Raw genomic sequence first — 18,778 nt, 5'->3', positions numbered from 1 at the left:
TCCATTATTGCTTGAGCTGAAATTGTGACTTTACTGTATTTGCCTTTTAGTCGGTTCCTACGTGTTCATATAACCTTGAACATGATGGGTGACTACCCTGTTAACCTCCACTGTTTAAGTAACATTATGCAAGGTAGTCCATCTTATCAACTAATGCATTTTCCAGTAGCTACTTTATACCATAGAAACACTGGTGGCTCTGGCGCCAACTTTAAGGCTTTACAGGAATTAGACTGGTAATGAATCTGGCTGGTTGCTCAGCCATAGTTGATGTAAGGGTAGGATGTCGGTGATTCATTACAAAGGCATTAAGTAATTCAAAATGTATGAAAATATAGTATTTTGGCAACAACTCTGAGACACTGCAAATGAAATCAGTCTTAGAATATAATTTTTGAGAAAGTAAAAAGCTACTAAAAGTAAAAACTGTGACCTGCTGGAGTGTGTCCAAAGAGAAACTTTCCTGGAGATCAGGTAAATGCTTATTCTTGATTATAGCATGCATCGAGTGGCAAACAGCACAACGAGAGGTTCCTGTGTCAGACATTTCCGTCATGCAGTTGAGCCAAGCCTTGAATATAATCCATGCCATCTGTTGGGTAGATCCTCCGATATGCTAAAAAGGTTATCCCAATCTTTTGTATTCAGAGTGGAGCCCTGACAGTCTCTTTGAAAAGGTGAGGTCTACTGTCAGAGGATTTGAATATGAATATAGTTTAGAATGCACCCCTTATATTACAGATGTCTGAGCGTAGCATTTTTATTTTAACAATGATGTGTTTGCGGCTGGGTTTATGTCTGTTCATTGACATTCAGATGTTTAGTTGTAAAGTTTGAAAGGAATGAAGATCAAATTTTTCAGAAAAGAATTGCAAAGGAGTTTGAACATATAAAATCAAACAGTGTAATATATAAGATAAGATACGATAAGATAAGATCAGCATGTCCAGTTCATACTGATATTAACGTAAATCAAGTGCAATCAAATTTTAAATGCGTCATGTTAAATAAATTTGTCATATGTGATTCTAGTTTTGATCTTTTTCTCAGTTTCTGAGTTGAATCTCCAGCAGGAGCTTCAGTCAGTGTCTAAATAAAGGACTGACTCGACACAATGGGAAAGCTCTCCGATGACATATATATATATATATATATATATATATATATATTAAGTAATTTCATATTCAGTCATTTAAAATAAGATGCATAACTGAATGTGTGCCCTTCATATGCTCAGGTTGTGTTCAGAAGGCAGCCATGCATATACACAAAATCTCTCTGAGCCTGGGCTTCGGAATACGACCCATCACTTCATGACTGCTGTAAAACCCATTTGGAGTTTTATTATGATAGATGCAGATGAATATTACTCTCTCTCAGCTCTCTCTCTTACTCTCTGCCATATAACTTCACAAATACGGGCTCATACAATTTCTCACATGGCCACACTTCCTGTCACTTTCCAAGTTACATGAAATCCACCTGCAATTATACAGCTCCCTGCTCACAGCTGCAAAGGAGTCTTCTCAACATCTTGGGTTTGGTCTCGGTGGGCAGCGCTTCACTGCTGAGTGTGGAGCCTCTTCTGCCACGGAGGGGGGAGACCTCCCCTTTCCAGGTATTATCCACTCCCATCTAATATTCATCAGGTTCTGGGAGATTTGTGCAAGTCATTTGACTAACAGTGCACCGAGGTGGTCCGTATTGTTGTGCGCACAAACAGGCATGAGTCTGCTATAACAAGCAATAATCAGCTCACACATGGAAGGGCATGTGCAGACCTGAGATGTGAAAACAGAATAAATACAGACATCATAATTATTTACAAACAGTTATTTGTTAAAAAACACTTATAAAATAATTTTACAGACATATTTGGTGACTTAGTGCAATATGTGAGTCTTACTAATAGTTATTATACCCATGATTAATAAGAATAATATAATAAAAATAAAATCAACACCATTTTCATTTGCTAATTACTTAAATAGAAAGGGACTTTATTTGAGGAATTAAATGCAAATGCAAAGCTACCTTAGAATTGATTTAATCCATGTTATAATTAGATAATAGATAATAAATTATGAAGAGCATCTCTGTGCATGTTTTGTAAAGAGTATGACATGTGATGGTACATCATACAACAAAAAACACATGTGCTCTGGGTATTAAAAGTTTTCTTATACAGTGTTACAGATTTGGCTGTTAACTCACAAAAACACTCAACTATTTCAAAACTGCATTATCCAGTCTTGGCACAAAAGCACCTGAAAATGTGATATATTGTTTTTCACCCTCTTGTTGATCTTGTAAATAGAGATACTTCAGAGTAAAATGAAGAGAAAATCATGACTTGAAGTTAAATACATCATATTAAAATAGGCTGGGCTCTCATCCTGAGTCACTGGAAAAACAATTTCATGTACACATCATACTAAATGACTTCACATTAACATTATGAGAGCCACAAACCAAACAAGAGCAAAACACTCAACACTGAACACTTTTACAACCCTACCCCACACACAAATGAATCATCCCCTTTCCCTACCATCTCTCCTCTTCCCCATTCCCTCTCTTTCTTCTTGGCATCCATCACTGTCTGTAACAATGGATCGCAGAACAAATTTCTATCACCATACATTACAGGTTAAGAAAGGGAGCTGGGAATGTCTTATATATGCCAGGTTCGATTTTTATGTAGTTTCTGTGTGTCGTCCATCACTGCTTTGCTAGGTCCCCCTTGTGCGTCGGGCCCCTGATGAGATGTTGTCTTGGCACTCCTATCAATCACTCTATGCTTGCCCGGGTGCCGTGCCCAGTATGCAGGAGGGGGCATGTGCTGTCGCTGCAGGACTCATCCGCTCTCGCTCCCTACCGTTCCTGCACAACAGTGACGCCAAGAGTCACAGTCGCCCGTCCTTTGAATGGTGTGTTTAGAGCATTTCTTTCTTTATCCAGGTCCTTCATCCTTGCATGAAACTCAGTGGGTTTCCCTTTATCACTTTTTTTTCTGTTTTATTTGAGCTCCTCGTGTTTTTAAAAGACAAGAGATGATCATGTTATAATTATGGTAAAACATATTGTCAGCATAAGAGTCATCATTATAGACTGACAGCGGTGCTGTGCTTTGATTTATGACCACAGGGCTTCGCCCCTCTCATGTTATGCCATGTCTGACTGCTCTAACTGTGTCTTTGCAAAGGACATACGGGGCTAAACATAAGTGTGCTTCTTTGCATGGTTTCACACACTACAGCAAATCTAATCCCTTTTTTCCCAAAGTCAGGCGGATTATGTTTGGAGGAGTATTCCTTCGTCCTTCATACTCCATGAAAGTCACCCACCATCAGAGAGCATGGGAGTGGGGGCGGGGGGTGAAAGTGGAGGAGGGCTTAAGAGGAGGTAGTTGGGCGTAATTGGGCCAGATCGCCACCGATTTTCACCACCACTATTCCCAGTCCTCACACTATTCCCTTAGATCCCATCCACTTAATGTTCTGTGAAATCATATTCCACTCCCCAGAGAAGAGAGAAGAATCAGAACAATAAAATGACACATTTTAAAGAGAGGCAGCCCCATTGGGAAATAATGTGTTAGTGACACATGGAGTATGTTGTGGCTTGATGGATAGCAAGCACATCTGTCTGGGCCATGATCAACACAACAACAGTCTCAAAGCACAGCAGCCTGGAAGACACTTTTCCCCCTCAGTCAACTAATAACCAGTTTAACTTATTGATTTTAGTAAGTTATTAACCAGTTATGTTATAGATGTGTTGTCAAAAATATTTTGTTTTTTAAAATGAGTTACACTGAAGAAACCAAACTCTCCAATGACAAAACTGATATATTATATCTATCATATCATAAGTAGCCTTAAGGTTTTGGTGAAAAATAAAACAATAAAATGTAGAATGTCAGCATAATCCTTGAATGCTAAGACAATCTGATAAGAGAATATAGTTGGTCATACAAAGATGATCAAGATAACATTAGCCATGAGTCAGAATGAATTAAATCAGATTGACTAACAATGTGTGCTTGAGTGGATTAATAATTTCCCTATGGAGGTTAGTACAGTAAAATTAAAAGAAAAAAATAATCTACCCACAACCAATTCTAGGTCAAAGATATTAGGATGTTCAAAAGATCGGTGGTTCCATTCCTGCTCCCGCCCAAAAAAACAAACAAACAAAAAATACCCGAAGTGTGAGCTGACAGTGGGAGGTGTCAGCTCACGTCTGGAGCACTGCCAAGGCGCCCTTGAGCAAGGTCCCCCTGCATGCCTACAGGCCCCCTTGTGTGTGTGTGTGTGTGTGTGTGTGTGTGTGTGTGTGTGTGTGTGTGTGTGTGTGTGTGTGTGTGTGTGTGTGTGTGTGTGTGTGTGTGTGTTACAGGAGCCTGTACAAACTAATGTGTATGCATGCATTTGAAGTATTTACTAACTAGAGTGTGCTCTTAATTTCCCTTCAGGGATCAGATCAGTATATATATTATATATGTAGTTATAATTGTGATATTGTTCTATGTTTCCTTCAACTTCTCAATTATCCAGATTTATAGAAATTCATACAGACATTATGCCTTTGCATGTTGTGCTGTGAATTAAGCATTGTGGCTTTTTATGGTGTTATCTGAGCCCTCTGTTACTTTTTTTCTGAAGAGGAAAAGAGGCATTGAAGCAAGCAGCAGGCATACAGCAGGCGTCGAGCAGAGACATCCAGCAAAATGGAGGAAGTCAAACAAAGTGGTGCTAGACATCAGCATGCAGACGTGAGGGACAGGGAGGCTGTCAGCGAGGAAGACAGAGAGAAGATGCAGCAACACAAAGATTCATAGAATTTAAATAATACACAGATGAGACAAACATCTAGTCAGACAAATGCAGACAGGCAAGGCACACACGGAAAAACCGACGGATAGAAAGACAAACACGAGGGCTGGACGTAGAAATCCAGACGTATATGCAGAGTGGATGGAGGGCAGACAGAACAACAGGCAGACGACACAAACCTGCTGCTTCTCTGCACCTTGAGGCCACTTTGAAAGTAAAGAGAAGCTAAAGCACACCCCCCACTGCGTTTAGCCAATTATGGCCCTTCAAGAGCAGTGAAAGTGGTTTTACTCCCCACCAAGGAGAGAAAAAAGGGAGGGAGAGAGGAGGTCCAACATTTTGCTGAAGGTAGCGACATAAAATACATAATAGCTAAAAATGTAAGGAATACTAAAACATTACATTACATTTCCACAGTCCTTGTAGCTTTGTTCTTACTAGAGTTAACCTTAATTATTTATGGCCACAATGAGCGATTTCTGGATGTTCCTCAATCGGAGGTGGGGTAGTTATTTTTTCAGAAACACATTTTAAAGAGTTATTTATTCAGCAAACATTGCAAATGCTGTTGCTCTATCCGCTGAAAACCGTTAAATCTATTTTTGTGATTACAGTATTTTCCACACAATAAGTTGCACTGGACTATAAGGTGCACATGTAATGAATGGCCTTTTTAAAAACTTTTTTTAATATATAAGGAGCAGTGGAATATAAGGTGCACTGTCGGTTTTTGAGAAAATTAAAGGATTTTAGGTGCGCCTTATAGTGCGGAAAATACTCTACACTGAGAGCTTAATGAACCAAAAAAGCAAAATCACTCAAATCCTACGGTTGGACCTAAAAGCTACATTCCCATAGTTTAACTTTCATTAACCGTGAAAACCCAACCCTAGAATTTGGATTCACATTGGTATTAAATCTAATTTGATCTTAGGTTCACGTCTGTATCTGTACCATTCGTGTTTCTGAAAAATGTCAGAAAACCTTATTATAATTCTTCAGTAATTCTGCAAACAGACAAACAAACAAACAAACAAACAAACAATAAATCAATCAACAACAACACTCCTCTGACTGCAGTACCAATAATAACCAACAAGCAATATGGAAAATCCAGCCGCTCTCAAGGCCTATAGTTAAGAATGGTCTTGCTTTGCATCAACTGTACCTGTAATGTTCTACATGACAATTTGTTGTTTTCTTTTCATTATAGTTGTATATAAACGCTCCTCTGTGGCGCTTTGGCTGCTTGTGGTAATTATATGCCTCTGATTAAGTGCATGTGTGAATAATGCAAGCAGCTGGAGGAGTCCTCTGTGATGCCTGTGTTCTGTTTTTGTCGTGTGCCCACCCCCCCTACCCCCCCTCCTGACGTCTGGATTGCTTGGGTCTCCCCCCGCCGTGTGACCCGCGCTGACGGGGAAACCTGTCATCCATGCGCCCGGAAACCCGCGACGCCAACACGGCAGCAGGCGCTAAAAATAGTCCTCAGGTGATAAATAATAAAGCCTCTCTGCTAAAGCCCTGCTTTCCTCGTGATTTCATTTTGTGTGATAATTGTGTGATAATTGTGTGAATTAATTTTAATAGGATGCATGTTGTAATGAAATATAAGATGGAGAGACGGAGGTAACACTGTTGTAGATTTTTTTTTTAAAAATACAACAAAACCCAATAAGAGACTACAATAAATGTTGAATATTTTAAAATATATTTTTGTTTCTGTATATTCATAGGCGTATTTTTTTTATTTATTTTATTTTGGTATAGACGTGATGTAAGGCATGCACGTTTAAACCTATTTAATAAATATGATCTGTGGAAATAGAGACATGCATTTAAATGAGAAAGTGCTCCGATAGAAATTGAGAAAATACCTTTAGAATCCTAAAACTGAGAGCAATTATCACAGCACGTCAATTAGAGAACACTCCCTGACCAGCATTCTAATACTGTATCTCGTTGTTTTTCGACAATATAGGTCGAATGAATCCATTTTTCTTAATTACTAGTAAAAGCCAAGGGTATTTTAAATTTTAAATGGTAAAATAAAAAATCCAGCTAAATGAAAGAAAGCAGTACCGTCCTGCGTGGAGAGAATGACACAGCGCTCCCTTTTCTGTTTTTTCCTGGCTGTCTGGTCACGATTCAAAGCCCTCACAGTGGGGAGCAATGTGTTGATGCTGCTGCAGCCGGAGTCCGCATGGGAACCCCCCCACCTCCTCCTCCTCCTCCTCTTTCTGTCTGATCCTCCTCTCCTTCCTCTCCTCCGCCTCTCTCCCTTCTCTCCATCCCCTGCTGCCTCTCCTTCCCCTCCTCCTGCTTCCCTTCCCTTTCTCTCCTCCGCCCACGGACGGCTCCACGACTGAGAGGCTAAAAATAGAATCAGGAATCCCCGCATCAATTCAGAGGGAAGGATGGGGGACGTCAGCGCATACAAGGTCATACCCCCCCCCCACACACACACACCGTCTGTGTTTTTCGTGATTTATCACACCTCCCATCTGCAGTTTATTTCTAGAAGACCAACACCAATTATACTTTTTTTTTTAATCATTCTGGATTGATAAAAGTCTAAATTGTATGGATCTGCGCATAAATCTCATTTAGAATCCCCTCTTGTAGTTGATTTCACAACAAAATGTGAATGAGAATACAAGAAAACTACGTTAAACGTAGCTTAAATGGATTTGTCTTTATCACAGTACAAACAGGTGGAGGATAGGAGGGTAAAAATACACGAGGAGAGCAGCCAATAGCTGCAATAAGCTGAGTATGTGCTGTCAAAAAAAAAAAAAAAAAGGAAAAAATCGTAGCATGAATTCCCCTTTTATTCCACGCTACAAGCAGTCATTCGCAGACAGCAGGAGATTTCACAGACTGGGAGAACCCGATTCCAAGGAGACGTCATTTTCCTGCTGTCATTAATAATAAAACCCTTCCTGTGGAATCTCCATCAGATAGAAGGTATGTCTTTACTTCTCATTGCCTCTCTTCCTTACCTACATGCAAATTTTTTTAATCAGTATTAATTCAAAAAAGGACTGTTAAAATATCCTGTAGCTAATAAGCTTTTGAGCCTGCTTAATTTGCATTTGCACATGACATTTTTTTTATTTTTTTTATTACATGGTTACACCTTAAGGAAGCATAAATGGATCATTTCAATGCATGCTGGTGAAGCATAAAGGGAAATTCCATACAGTATATTAGTGTGATAATGCAGCACCTTTGTGCAGAGTATTTAAATGGTTGTTTTTGTGCACCTTGTGTGGGTGATTAATACAAGTGAGGGGACGTGTGTGGTCCTCCTGAAAAAGGGGTGTTTCTTAAGAAAAGCGTGTACAGTGCATGGCAGCCTGCTGGTGTTGGTGTATCCAGGGGGGTCAGTTGGTCATTTCCTTTGTGTGTGTGTGTGTTGCTGCTCTGATGATGAGACAGGGCCGAGTCTTTGAACCTTTGCATTTGTGATGAGCGTGCTCCTCTAGTTCTCATCACCATGTTTTACAACTGGGCTAAACCGAGCCTTGTCGTGTGTCCCTGCCGCCCACACGGGTTTGCACGTGTGCTCACATGTGCACATTGACGCCCGAGCGCAAACCCTGAAGCATACATTCTCCACACACACACACACACACACACACACACACACACACACACACACACACACACACACACACACACACACACACACACAAGCACAAACGTCTTAATGTCTATATGTATCTCCCACACACACACACACACACACACACACATGCACAAGCCAGACTGCATTATAAACGGACCTTGCTCCTGGTTTTTTTTTTGTCATCTCTCTCTTTGTCCTCACCACTTCCCCCTCATCATCAACCACTCCATTTAATGCAGTAACGTCATTGTGTCATGTGACAGAGGTTGATGGTCCAATGCTTACAAGGCCGTACTTGAAAAAAAGAAAAGAAAAGAAAGGTGTTTGTTGTTGTTGAAGGAGGGAGCGTCATGTACGACCAGACAAAACCCAGAGACACTCCTGTCACTGCTGCATTAACAGTGCTGCACCTTGATGAGAGGTGGGAAGGAGTGTGACGTACGACGCTTTAAAGCAAGTGAGATAACGTCACGCGTGGAGATAAGTGACTCAAATGAAAAAGGGAGCTATCTCGTGATAAACAAACCTTTGACAAAGGTTTAAGTCTATTTTTCCTGTCTTAAAGTAAACATTACATTCTTGTTTTTTTTTATCTATTCTCTGTATAAGTGTATATCACAGTAAGATCTTCCTTGCGTTGTCATTAATAATGCCAGAATTAAACGGCAAAACCAAGGTGATAATGATAATCATTCCTCCAAACGAACAAAACACTTCTGCTGTGTTACGGTTGTTCCCTGTTCCTACAGGAAACGTGGTGGTGGCACGGTGGTGTAGTGGTTAGCACTATCGCCTCACAGCAAGAAGGTTGTGGGTTTGAATCCACCTGGGGACCTTTCTGTGTGGAGTTTGCATGTTCTCCACGTGTCTGTGTGGGTTCTCTCCGGCTTCCTCCCACCTCCAAAAAACCAAGCCTAAATTGCCCGTAGGTGTGAATGTGAGCATAAATAAAGGTTAACTAAAAAATAAAATAAATAAAAAACGGCTAGAGGTACTGTATATGAATGTGTCTGGCGGTGACAGTGGGGTATTTCGGTGACTAATTGCCCTCTAATTCATCTTCTGACATAGAAGAGGAATCTCAGAGCTCTTCTCCTCTTAGCTTACGTCAGGATTACCCAGGATGCTTTTTTGAGCAGCCTCTCATCTCTGATGTTATACCTGGCATGCTCGTGCATTACAGCTGCTGCCTGCGCTGGCCACTTTATCATCCCTTGCACCTTGACTTTGCTTGTGGTGGTAATAGAAAACACTTCATCATAGTTGTCTCCCTTGCGCAGGCCTTTTTCCGCTCATTGATGGGACTTTGGGACGCTAATATGTCAGCTGATATTTAACAACGGCTCTCCCTATACCTCCTCTTGAGTGATGGCAAAGCTGCTTAGTCTTTTGTTTAGCCAAAACAAATCCAACTAATGATCTCAGCTGTCACAGATGAATTCCAGCCGTTGCTTCGTCCACGCATGCTGTCTGAAGCGCGGACGCTGCTTTGGGTTGAGACACATCGACTCTCTTATCTGCAGGTTGTTTGATGTCAGCGTTTTTACGCAGACCACAGTCGCATCAGTCCATCTGATTGTAACACCATTAAGAACAAACTCTTTATTCCTCAGCCATCGTTGAGTGAGATGGTAGACAAAGACATGACATGCAGCAAATGAAAGACTCATTCAAGATGGCTGCCCTCCACATGGCTACTACACATAAACCCACTCAAGATCCAAAGAGGGTGTTTTTGATAAACCCCTGCAATGTCTCCCAGAGTTCCTTTCTCCTCTTCTCTACACCCTGGCATGGACAGCTCCTGACGTTGCACCACTATGTGCATCTGGTTCCACATCTGACTTAGGCTTAGTATACAGTATACAGTGCATAAGAAATACTGATAATTAACACTTTATTGTTTAATCATCATGGCGTGTTATGATACAGCTGATTCCCTTGTTGTCTCAATGAGAAATGGAATGCACATAAACTGTTGCTTCACCAGTGTGTCTATTTTTTTTTATAGACAAAAATAAAAAAGATGGATATTGGTAAGAAATCTCTTGATCAGACTGAAGTGACATGGGTGAGGGTATACGCGCTCTTCTGCCCTCAGAGACGTTTTTTTGTACCTTGTTTTTTTTTTTTTAACACAAAGGACCCCATTAAAACATTATGCCAAAGCTTGGTTAAACATTTCTAAGCAGTATAAATGATGTATGCTCAAATTTGGAGATTTAGAATATTTCAGATTAACAAATAATTCTTTCATTTCCCTACAGTCAAAATTATCAATTTTAAGTGGAATTCTTGGAATATTAGTACTATAAATCTGAAAACATAATATTTCAAAGCTCAAACAAAGTTGGTATATTGGGAAAAGCTATAAGGGAAAGTAAATTTTTATGGTTCAATTTCAAATAAATATTTATGAAGACTTGAAAATCTGTGAAACATATGATGCTATCTATCCACAATCCATATTTGAAATAACAATAACATTTGATTAGAACTGAAGCTGTAAATTTATAGAATAAATCAACAAGACACCAGACTCACAGTGGTACATGTCAGTCAGAGTAGTGACTAGAAGAGAACATACGATTTGTCTTCTCGTGGAGAAGATAATAAGTTAATCTCTACAGCTCTGTGAAATTATTTTGTTCACTTCACTGTACAATATATTTTCTGTCTTCTTATTCCTTTCAATTGAACTCTTTTGATCTCTTCTGTGTTAGCACACCTGCTCTTTTTAGATATCTCTCCCTTTCCTCTCTGTCTGTTTTTTTTCTCCTGCTCGCTATCAGTTTATTCCTTTTTCTCATGCACACATGAATACTTATATATCTCCCGACTTGGTTGGATTTCTTGTTCTCTGTAATTACAGGCTTCTTATCTACTTCCTGTGTTACATGCTGCAGTCATTGGCCTCCTCCATGTTTCCCCCTCTACCATTTTAGTGTCACAGATTTTCCTCTCCCTCCAATTGCCAACAAGGAAGAGACACAAAAACATTATTTTAGCATAGCTAGACCAGCCAAGTTTGTGGGCTGGTTGGGAAAAATCAGAGAAGCACTAAGTTCTGGTGACAGTTTCTTTCTTGAAAGAGGTGAATGAAGCCCTGACGGAAATATTATGTACCTTTGTTTGTGGGTGTGCACAAAATGCAAGACAGGGAGAAAATGTTGCTTTTGGCATTCACAGCTACTTATTGAACAAGTGTTTGTGTGTCCAAGAGTCGTAAAATGTAATTTAATTATTCATGTGGAAGCAGTAACATTGCTTCCCAAACTAGCAAATGAAACTCCATCTTGCCCATTAACTCACTCAGGTCACAGCGAGCAATTAGTTAATGAAAATGATCAGGTTTCTTATGCGGCAGAGGCCAGAACCGGACTCAGGATTCCCGCAGCTCTTTGTTCGGCTGTAAAATAGAGTGGACCTCAGCTTTCTTCCAGTGGTTAGGCAAAGTGTGCCACCGCTGCAGTCTTTAGACTCATCAAAACTCAGAATGGCTGAACTGGCTTTAACGAAAAGAATATTACTTATTAAGAACGGCTAATGTATGATGTAAAAGTTGGCTGCCTCTCCATCTACATCCCTTCGTGTCTCTTTGGCTCAGCCTCAACTTCCCTCTTTTGCAATGAAAGGATGTATTTGTGTTGTTTGTGCGCTCTCTCTCTCTCTCTCTCTCTCTCTCTCTTTCTATGTGTTACTGTCTCTAAAACACAGCACAGTCAGGAAACTAGGAACAAAGCAAAGACTGTGGAGTGAATTTTATTCTCCTTCTGTTGCAGTTAAGTCTTACTACGAAGGAATGAACCATATTTTACTATCAGATGAAGCTTAACAAAATTTAGTTGATCCCTTCATCCAAATTCTGTGCCACCAAATTTGAAATGTCACATATGTAAGAAATGTGTGACCGACGTGTGATGGGCAGTTGTGTCATCCTCCACCAAACTGACACCCCATCAGGGGCCACTTTCACGATGTGTGTCTTGAGCGCTGTGGACAGCTCCGTTTGTGTCCAGCTTCTCTCTGTCTCATCTGATACAGTCTGAAACAGATTTCCTGACTTTTGTGACAGTAATGCCTTGACTGGTGAGAGCATGCTGCTGCAGCAGGGAAGACAGACAGACCCCAGATCCACACACACACACACACACACACACACACTGTTGCTGTTAGTCTGCATGGTGCTCCCTTTCTAAATATTTCTGCCTGGTAATACAAAACCAGGCATATTCTGCTAAATTATTAAATACCATGACTGCAGGGCTCAGGCTGTGTGGCATGAGGTAACCATTACTGCCTGGTTTGTTTGACAGCTGTTCCCTGATCCAACAAGTGGAAATGTATTCTGGAAATAGGGGTCCATCTATCAAGAGTCTTATTATTCGTGAATCTGAAACCATGAATCTATTTACGGATGTCAAACTAAGAAGAAAGTTGATCGATTCAGGTTGATCATAAACCACAGTGACGTTCAGGATGTACAAGCAAAAATGTTTTGAGGGCCTGTGGATCTGTGAGGTGACGTAGCAGTAAAAAAAAGTGATTATGCAGGGTAGTTATGGCAACATTGACAAAGTCGAATGGGTCCACAGTGGATTAAGAAGATCAACCATGTGAACAGATTTAAACACCTTTCCACACCTGGATAATCCCATTCTTGTAATAACCTAACAGCCTTAAAAGGAGAGATGGAGGGGCTGCAACCTGTGCGCATAGCAGACAATGGACCAAATATTCAGTCGAAGGCGGTGTTTTGGCTCTAGAGTGACGTTTTAAGGCAGGTCTTGGTCAAACCTACCAATGATACAAGTCAGTCCTATTCAGCTGGGACTGATCGCAATGAACGGGTGTCGGAGCTCTGCACGGCAAAGGAGCAACCAGAACGCGACGCGGCGATCAGGGGGATGCGGCATCGGTGCGCGGGAGCTGTCAATCAGCCCCAAATTCCCCACGAAAAGCCAGGAATCAGCAAGCAGAGCCAAGACACAGTCGCTCCTGTTTTCAGCCTGCCGCCCCCGCCCTCTTCTCACCACCGAGACCGCACTTTGACCACCGCCGCGCACCGCCAGAGCCTCCAGGAGCTCCCCTGTCTGAGCCAGCCTTCCAGGAGACCCGTTCACAGCGGAGACCCTCTACCTCTGGCCGCTCACGACACCGCCCAGCGACCTTCACACCGAGGGAGCGAACCTATCACCACCACCGGACAGCCGGCGCACCTGCGGCAGGATCCCTGGGCCCCGGTCGGCTCCCAGCAGCAGCAGCATCCGCCGCAGCATCAGCATCAGTCGGAGAAGCAGCCTGTTTTTCCAAGCTGCCACTGCAGTTTTTCCGAACAAGAGGCGAGCATTTCTCCAAATCATCACCATCCTTTCGATCCTCTCCCACCGCAGCCCTCCCCATCTTTTCCGCCGCCTATACCACCACCGCCAACGTCGTCCTCCTCCTCTTTGCTGTTTTCTGGGGGATCTAAGAGAGGGGTTCGGCTCCAAAGGAGTGCAAATAATTACCAACAGGCAACCATCGTGGAACGCTGCAGGGGAGGAGGAGGAGCAGGAGGGCACCGAGACCACAGACAGTTGTTGCAGCAACAGCAGCATCAGCATCAGCAGCAGCAACAGCAGCAAAGGCACAGTCATTTAAGACTCCAAAAGAGAGACCCCTCCCCAGAAGGAATCCGTGCAAACTCACAGAAAGGGCGCTGTTTAAATGTATGTGAGTCAACTGAGGCTAAGAGGAAAGCGTTTGAGTCCCAGACTCAGGAGCTGCAGCAGCTGCAGCAGCAACAGATCCCACAATTACGAGCGCAGCAACAGATTCTGGTGGGGAGCAGCTTGCCTATCAACTACTGCGCCAGCGGCTCAGGAGAGCTATGTAGGACTCACCACACTCCACTGCTGCAACAGCAAGATCAGCAGCAGCAGAAGCGGCAGCATCCAGGCGCATCGGAGCGTCCGCAGCACTGTGAACAAGACCGCAAGTCTGGGAGAATCTCCGCGCAAGGCGAGCAGGCGCACAGCCGCGACTCACGCGTAAACCCGCCGGTGACACAACAGGCATACGCGGGGAACTTGTCTGCGACTGTCAGCAACAGCAGCAGCAAAGACAGCCCCAACTACGGCTCCAGCTATCACCTGTGGCCGGAGAGCCCACATAAAGGAGAGGAGCGGATCCGCATCGACCCACGGAAGGTAGGATCGCTCCCATTTTCTCCCTGCGATGGATGTTGGAGATAAAACCAATCCGGCCTTAACGCGTCCACTCTTTGACCATTATCATATGATTTTTTTTTAAATTATTAAACATATACAGGATTTTTGTTTTTGTTTTTGTGTATGTGTGTGTGTGTGTGTGTGTCGTGTGCACGCGCGCAGTCTGTTTGTCTGTATATAAAGACATGGGTGGCCTTTCAATGATCGATAAATGTTAGATTTACTAAATGCAAACACCGCGCATCGAGCCCACTGCGTGGTATTTCTGATCGAACCTGCTGTTTGGCTACACAAGCATGCGCGTGCACACACACACACACACACACACAGAGTCGATTATACACACACACACGCGCGCGCACACACACCTGTTCCATGTTGCGGTGTTGTTTTGGGTCGCTGAAATGACGCTGAATTAGAAACACTGCGATTGTTACCTCCATACTACAGAGGGCTACCTGCGTGTGTGTGTGTGTGTGTGTGTGTGTGTGTGTGGGGGGGGGGGTGATAGAATGGCATCAGGCCTGTACCTGTCAGTGTGCGCAGCGCCTACCTGAGTCAACATAACCCCCCAAACTCACTTCATACACTGTGCTGTGCTTGCTGCTGGGAGAGCTGTCTCAATCAATACTATGTCATTTACGGTGTAAAACAGTATAATATCTATAGGCCTATAATATGCACCCCCCCAAACCCCCCCCCCCCCAAAAAAAACCCAGTCCAATATTACAGCTGAGAAGGAATCATGATGATAGAATATAGTAATAAATTAAAAAATTATAAAATATACTGAGGAAATAACAAGTAATGGAAATAATTATGGTAGTGATAGCAAAGCAAGGCCTGTGTGTGGTCGTCTTTGTGAATATATTCAAGTATGGAGCCGTAAAAAAAAAAAAAAAGTTTGTCATCAGAGTAGATTTTACATCTTGATTTAAATAATGAAAATCTGGTTTTAGATGTAATGAGGTTTAATGTAAACATCTTCATGCTGTAAATGGCAGTAGTGCTCATAGAAAATGGTTTTGAGATGTGTTGGTTGTGTACAGTTTGACATATTGCGCTGGCTGCACACAGTTCAAAACTATATCTGTATGTATTGGTTACTAGAGAGGAGTGAACACATGTTCTACATGGTAAAACCTGAAATAAAGGAAATAATTGTTTTTTTAAAATCATCTGTCGTCTCTTCTCACAAATACTTTTAACAAAATGTGCTAATTATTGGCTATACTAATGCATGCATGAGTATTTCCTTTTTTTTTGGTGTAAATTAACTTTAAATGTAACTCTTAATCCTAACCCTCCCTAAGTATCTGCTCCAAGTGCAGAAAATGTGAAGTGTTTATCACTGGTAAGGAAAGACAAAAGAAAAAGAGGCCCTGATGAGGGTGCTGCATCTAAATAAGAGCATCTCTCTCCTTTTTAAAATGCTGCAGTTGTTCTCTGGGGCCAAGCTGGCACAAGTATCAAAAGGTGGAACATTGAACCACCTTGGCATGACTTTTCTGAACTTGGCTCAATTTTTGAGCATCAGCAGAACCATGAAATGACCGAATGACTGAAGGGAAAGTAAACTTTCTTTTTTTAAAAGTTGTCTCCATCCTATTTCTAATTAAAACGGTGGACTTATTTTGCTGAGCGAGAGAAAATGTTATGAGAGAAAACTTAAGGACAGTGGAACCAAGTCTTCTTCATATACTGATTAGATGTTTCTAGAACATCCGATCTCCCACTCCCTGTCTGAACACCTGAAGGTAGCACGATCACATGATATGAGGTGGGCGTCATTGTCTTTTATCTAATGAAAAGTCAGCTCCTGCATTATAGTTAACCATTTAATTCAGCTCAGACCAGCTAAATGCTTCATATCCATAAATTTGCCACTACAGATATGATGATGTTGTAATATTATTATAGAATGAAAGCTAATTTTGTACAAATAATCTAAAACATTATATTAAAAATTGATTTTTGTTAAAGCAGCAGAGATGTTTAAAAGATCTGGCATAGTTTTAATATATCCTGATTATAAGGCTAGCAGATCCTGATAGCAAGTAACATCTTGAAGAATGTATATCTCGGACACAACTGTATGCATAAAAATGTCAATATGCTGTATTTTAAATGGATCTGTGGCTTTCCAGAATACTATTTCCACCATAAACACGATGTGGATGTAGATCCCGCCTAACAATTACATAATCCAGTTTCAGACGTGAAAATCTGAAACAAAAAAACCTTATAAGTGCGCTTGAGTATCAAAGCTTTTCCACTCACTCAAATCTGACCAGGCAAAGTGTTTTGATACGGCTAGACTCCCTCATCGGTTCACGGATATCAACAGGCTCATGGTACCAACTTTTTTGACTCAGACTCAGGCTTCTACCTCAGAACCCGTTTGAAATCCCTGAAACATTTGGGAACAAACAAGCCTGATCAAGTGTGTGCGATTACACACACCCTGTACACCCTGCAACCTAAGAGCCAGCCCACTGAACTGATTGCAGGTAGTACCATACTGTGACCTTTCTCAGTAACACAGTGCTTTGAAAGGTGTATTGCTGCTTCTTTTAGGATAGGCTGTGTAAGTACTCTAATGCCTGCCACTTACTGCTATGGTGATATACCCTGTAGGGCTGCAGAGCACAAACACTCATGGACTTGTTCTTTTCAGGGCTGTTTTTTTGAGCTGTGATTAATATCTGTCCAGTTTTTATCTAACCTCTCCAGGGGTTAACAGAGATTTGAAGAACTCTGAAAATGAAGAAATTGCTTACTTTAACAGCTTTATTGGCTCAGCTAGCAGAATTTTGTATCAGATAATCTGTTGCTTGTAAAAATCAAGAAACTAGTTGGAAATTTTGGAAAACATGCTGACATGCTTTCTCACAGAGGTTGAGATAAGGTAATTATTGAATATGCAGTCTGTAAGCAAAGCAAGTATCAAATCTAGCATTTGAGAGGCTGAAAATGCAAAATTCTAATGTTTTACATTATAAAGAAACAATCTTAACAATGAAAGTCTTTGGTTTTAATAGTAAGCTTGACTTCAAGGACCTGTTCCATAAAATGCTGAAGAAAAGTGTTGAATAAAGTCCAACAACTGAGCTAATCTCGCAGATCAGTTTGGGTCAAAGCTGTTCCATAAAGACCAAAGTTGATCCAACCAGGTTCAGGAAGTGGAGATAAATGCATGTCAATGCTATGCTTAAGGAACTTGTGGTTAGCATTGTTCTCCCACCGCAATGAGATTCTGGGTTGGAATACTTGTTAAGCGAATTTTGTGTGTTTGCCGGGTTCCACTGCCAAAAAGATGTCGGTGAATTGGTCTAAGCAAACTGTCTGTAGGTGTGAATGTGAGCATTACTGGTTTAGATTTATAGTATCACAGAATTGTACACAAAAATTGAACATACATTTTTTAAAAAAAGGAGGTGTGTGCAGGGCAAAGCACAAATGTGCAACAATATTGAATTGTTAGAATAATCCTAATATTCTTTTGAATTTTTTTCTAATCATTATTACTTTTCTTAGTGTGATTAAAACATATATCACACAATTTACTACAGTATATGGTATATTATAACTTAATGTACCAGATTGATTCTGTAAAACAGACGGGGGTGTGAAGCTGTCTCATGCCTATATGGAGATACAGGTAGTCCCCAACCTAAGACTGTAATCAGTTCTGAGAAGTTGAATATTTTGTGAGTTATTTATTTCAACAAATATTAACCCTTTGAGGTCATTTAAACGTCTTTACTATCATGGTGCTTTTCCTGATCCTGTCCCTCATCTTCTCTTCAGTAGGGCCAATGAGTCACACCTGCTCCTACTTAGAATCAGCTAGTTATTTAAACCAACTTCGTCTTTTCTGGTGCCAGAAGATTGCTTTTGCTTCCTGCAAAATCATCCTCTCTCAAGTTGATCTCCAGTTTCTATAGTGCTTCTAGTTATACGGTCTGTACTTATTAGATTATTTCTCCAGTTTCAAGAACGCTCCTGAATTTCCTTTGTTACTTTGAACAATCTGGACTAGCATTTTCTAATCCCACACCAACAAGCCCAAAAATGATAAATATATTATAACAAGT

The 18,778-nt window shown here is 41.3% G+C and overlaps 1 protein-coding gene across 3 annotated transcripts in view; it reads left to right on the top strand.

The window, feature by feature from the left end:
* The first annotated feature begins 13,311 nt into the window (after positions 1-13,311).
* kcnn1a (potassium intermediate/small conductance calcium-activated channel, subfamily N, member 1a) overlaps positions 13,312-18,778 on the top strand; it is a 56,964-nt gene continuing 51,497 nt past the window's right edge. For all 3 annotated transcript variants that reach the window (XM_068341544.1, XM_068341542.1, XM_068341543.1), the window contains exon 1: positions 13,312-14,660. In XM_068341544.1, coding sequence (XP_068197645.1) covers positions 13,377-14,660 — 1,284 coding nt within the window. In that variant the 5' untranslated portion in view covers positions 13,312-13,376. The remainder of the gene's footprint in view (positions 14,661-18,778) is intronic.

This window comes from Antennarius striatus, chromosome 18, assembly GCF_040054535.1.
Source record: "Antennarius striatus isolate MH-2024 chromosome 18, ASM4005453v1, whole genome shotgun sequence".
NCBI classification, from domain to species: domain Eukaryota; kingdom Metazoa; phylum Chordata; class Actinopteri; order Lophiiformes; family Antennariidae; genus Antennarius; species Antennarius striatus.
This window is presented reverse-complemented; position numbering and strand designations above follow the sequence as displayed.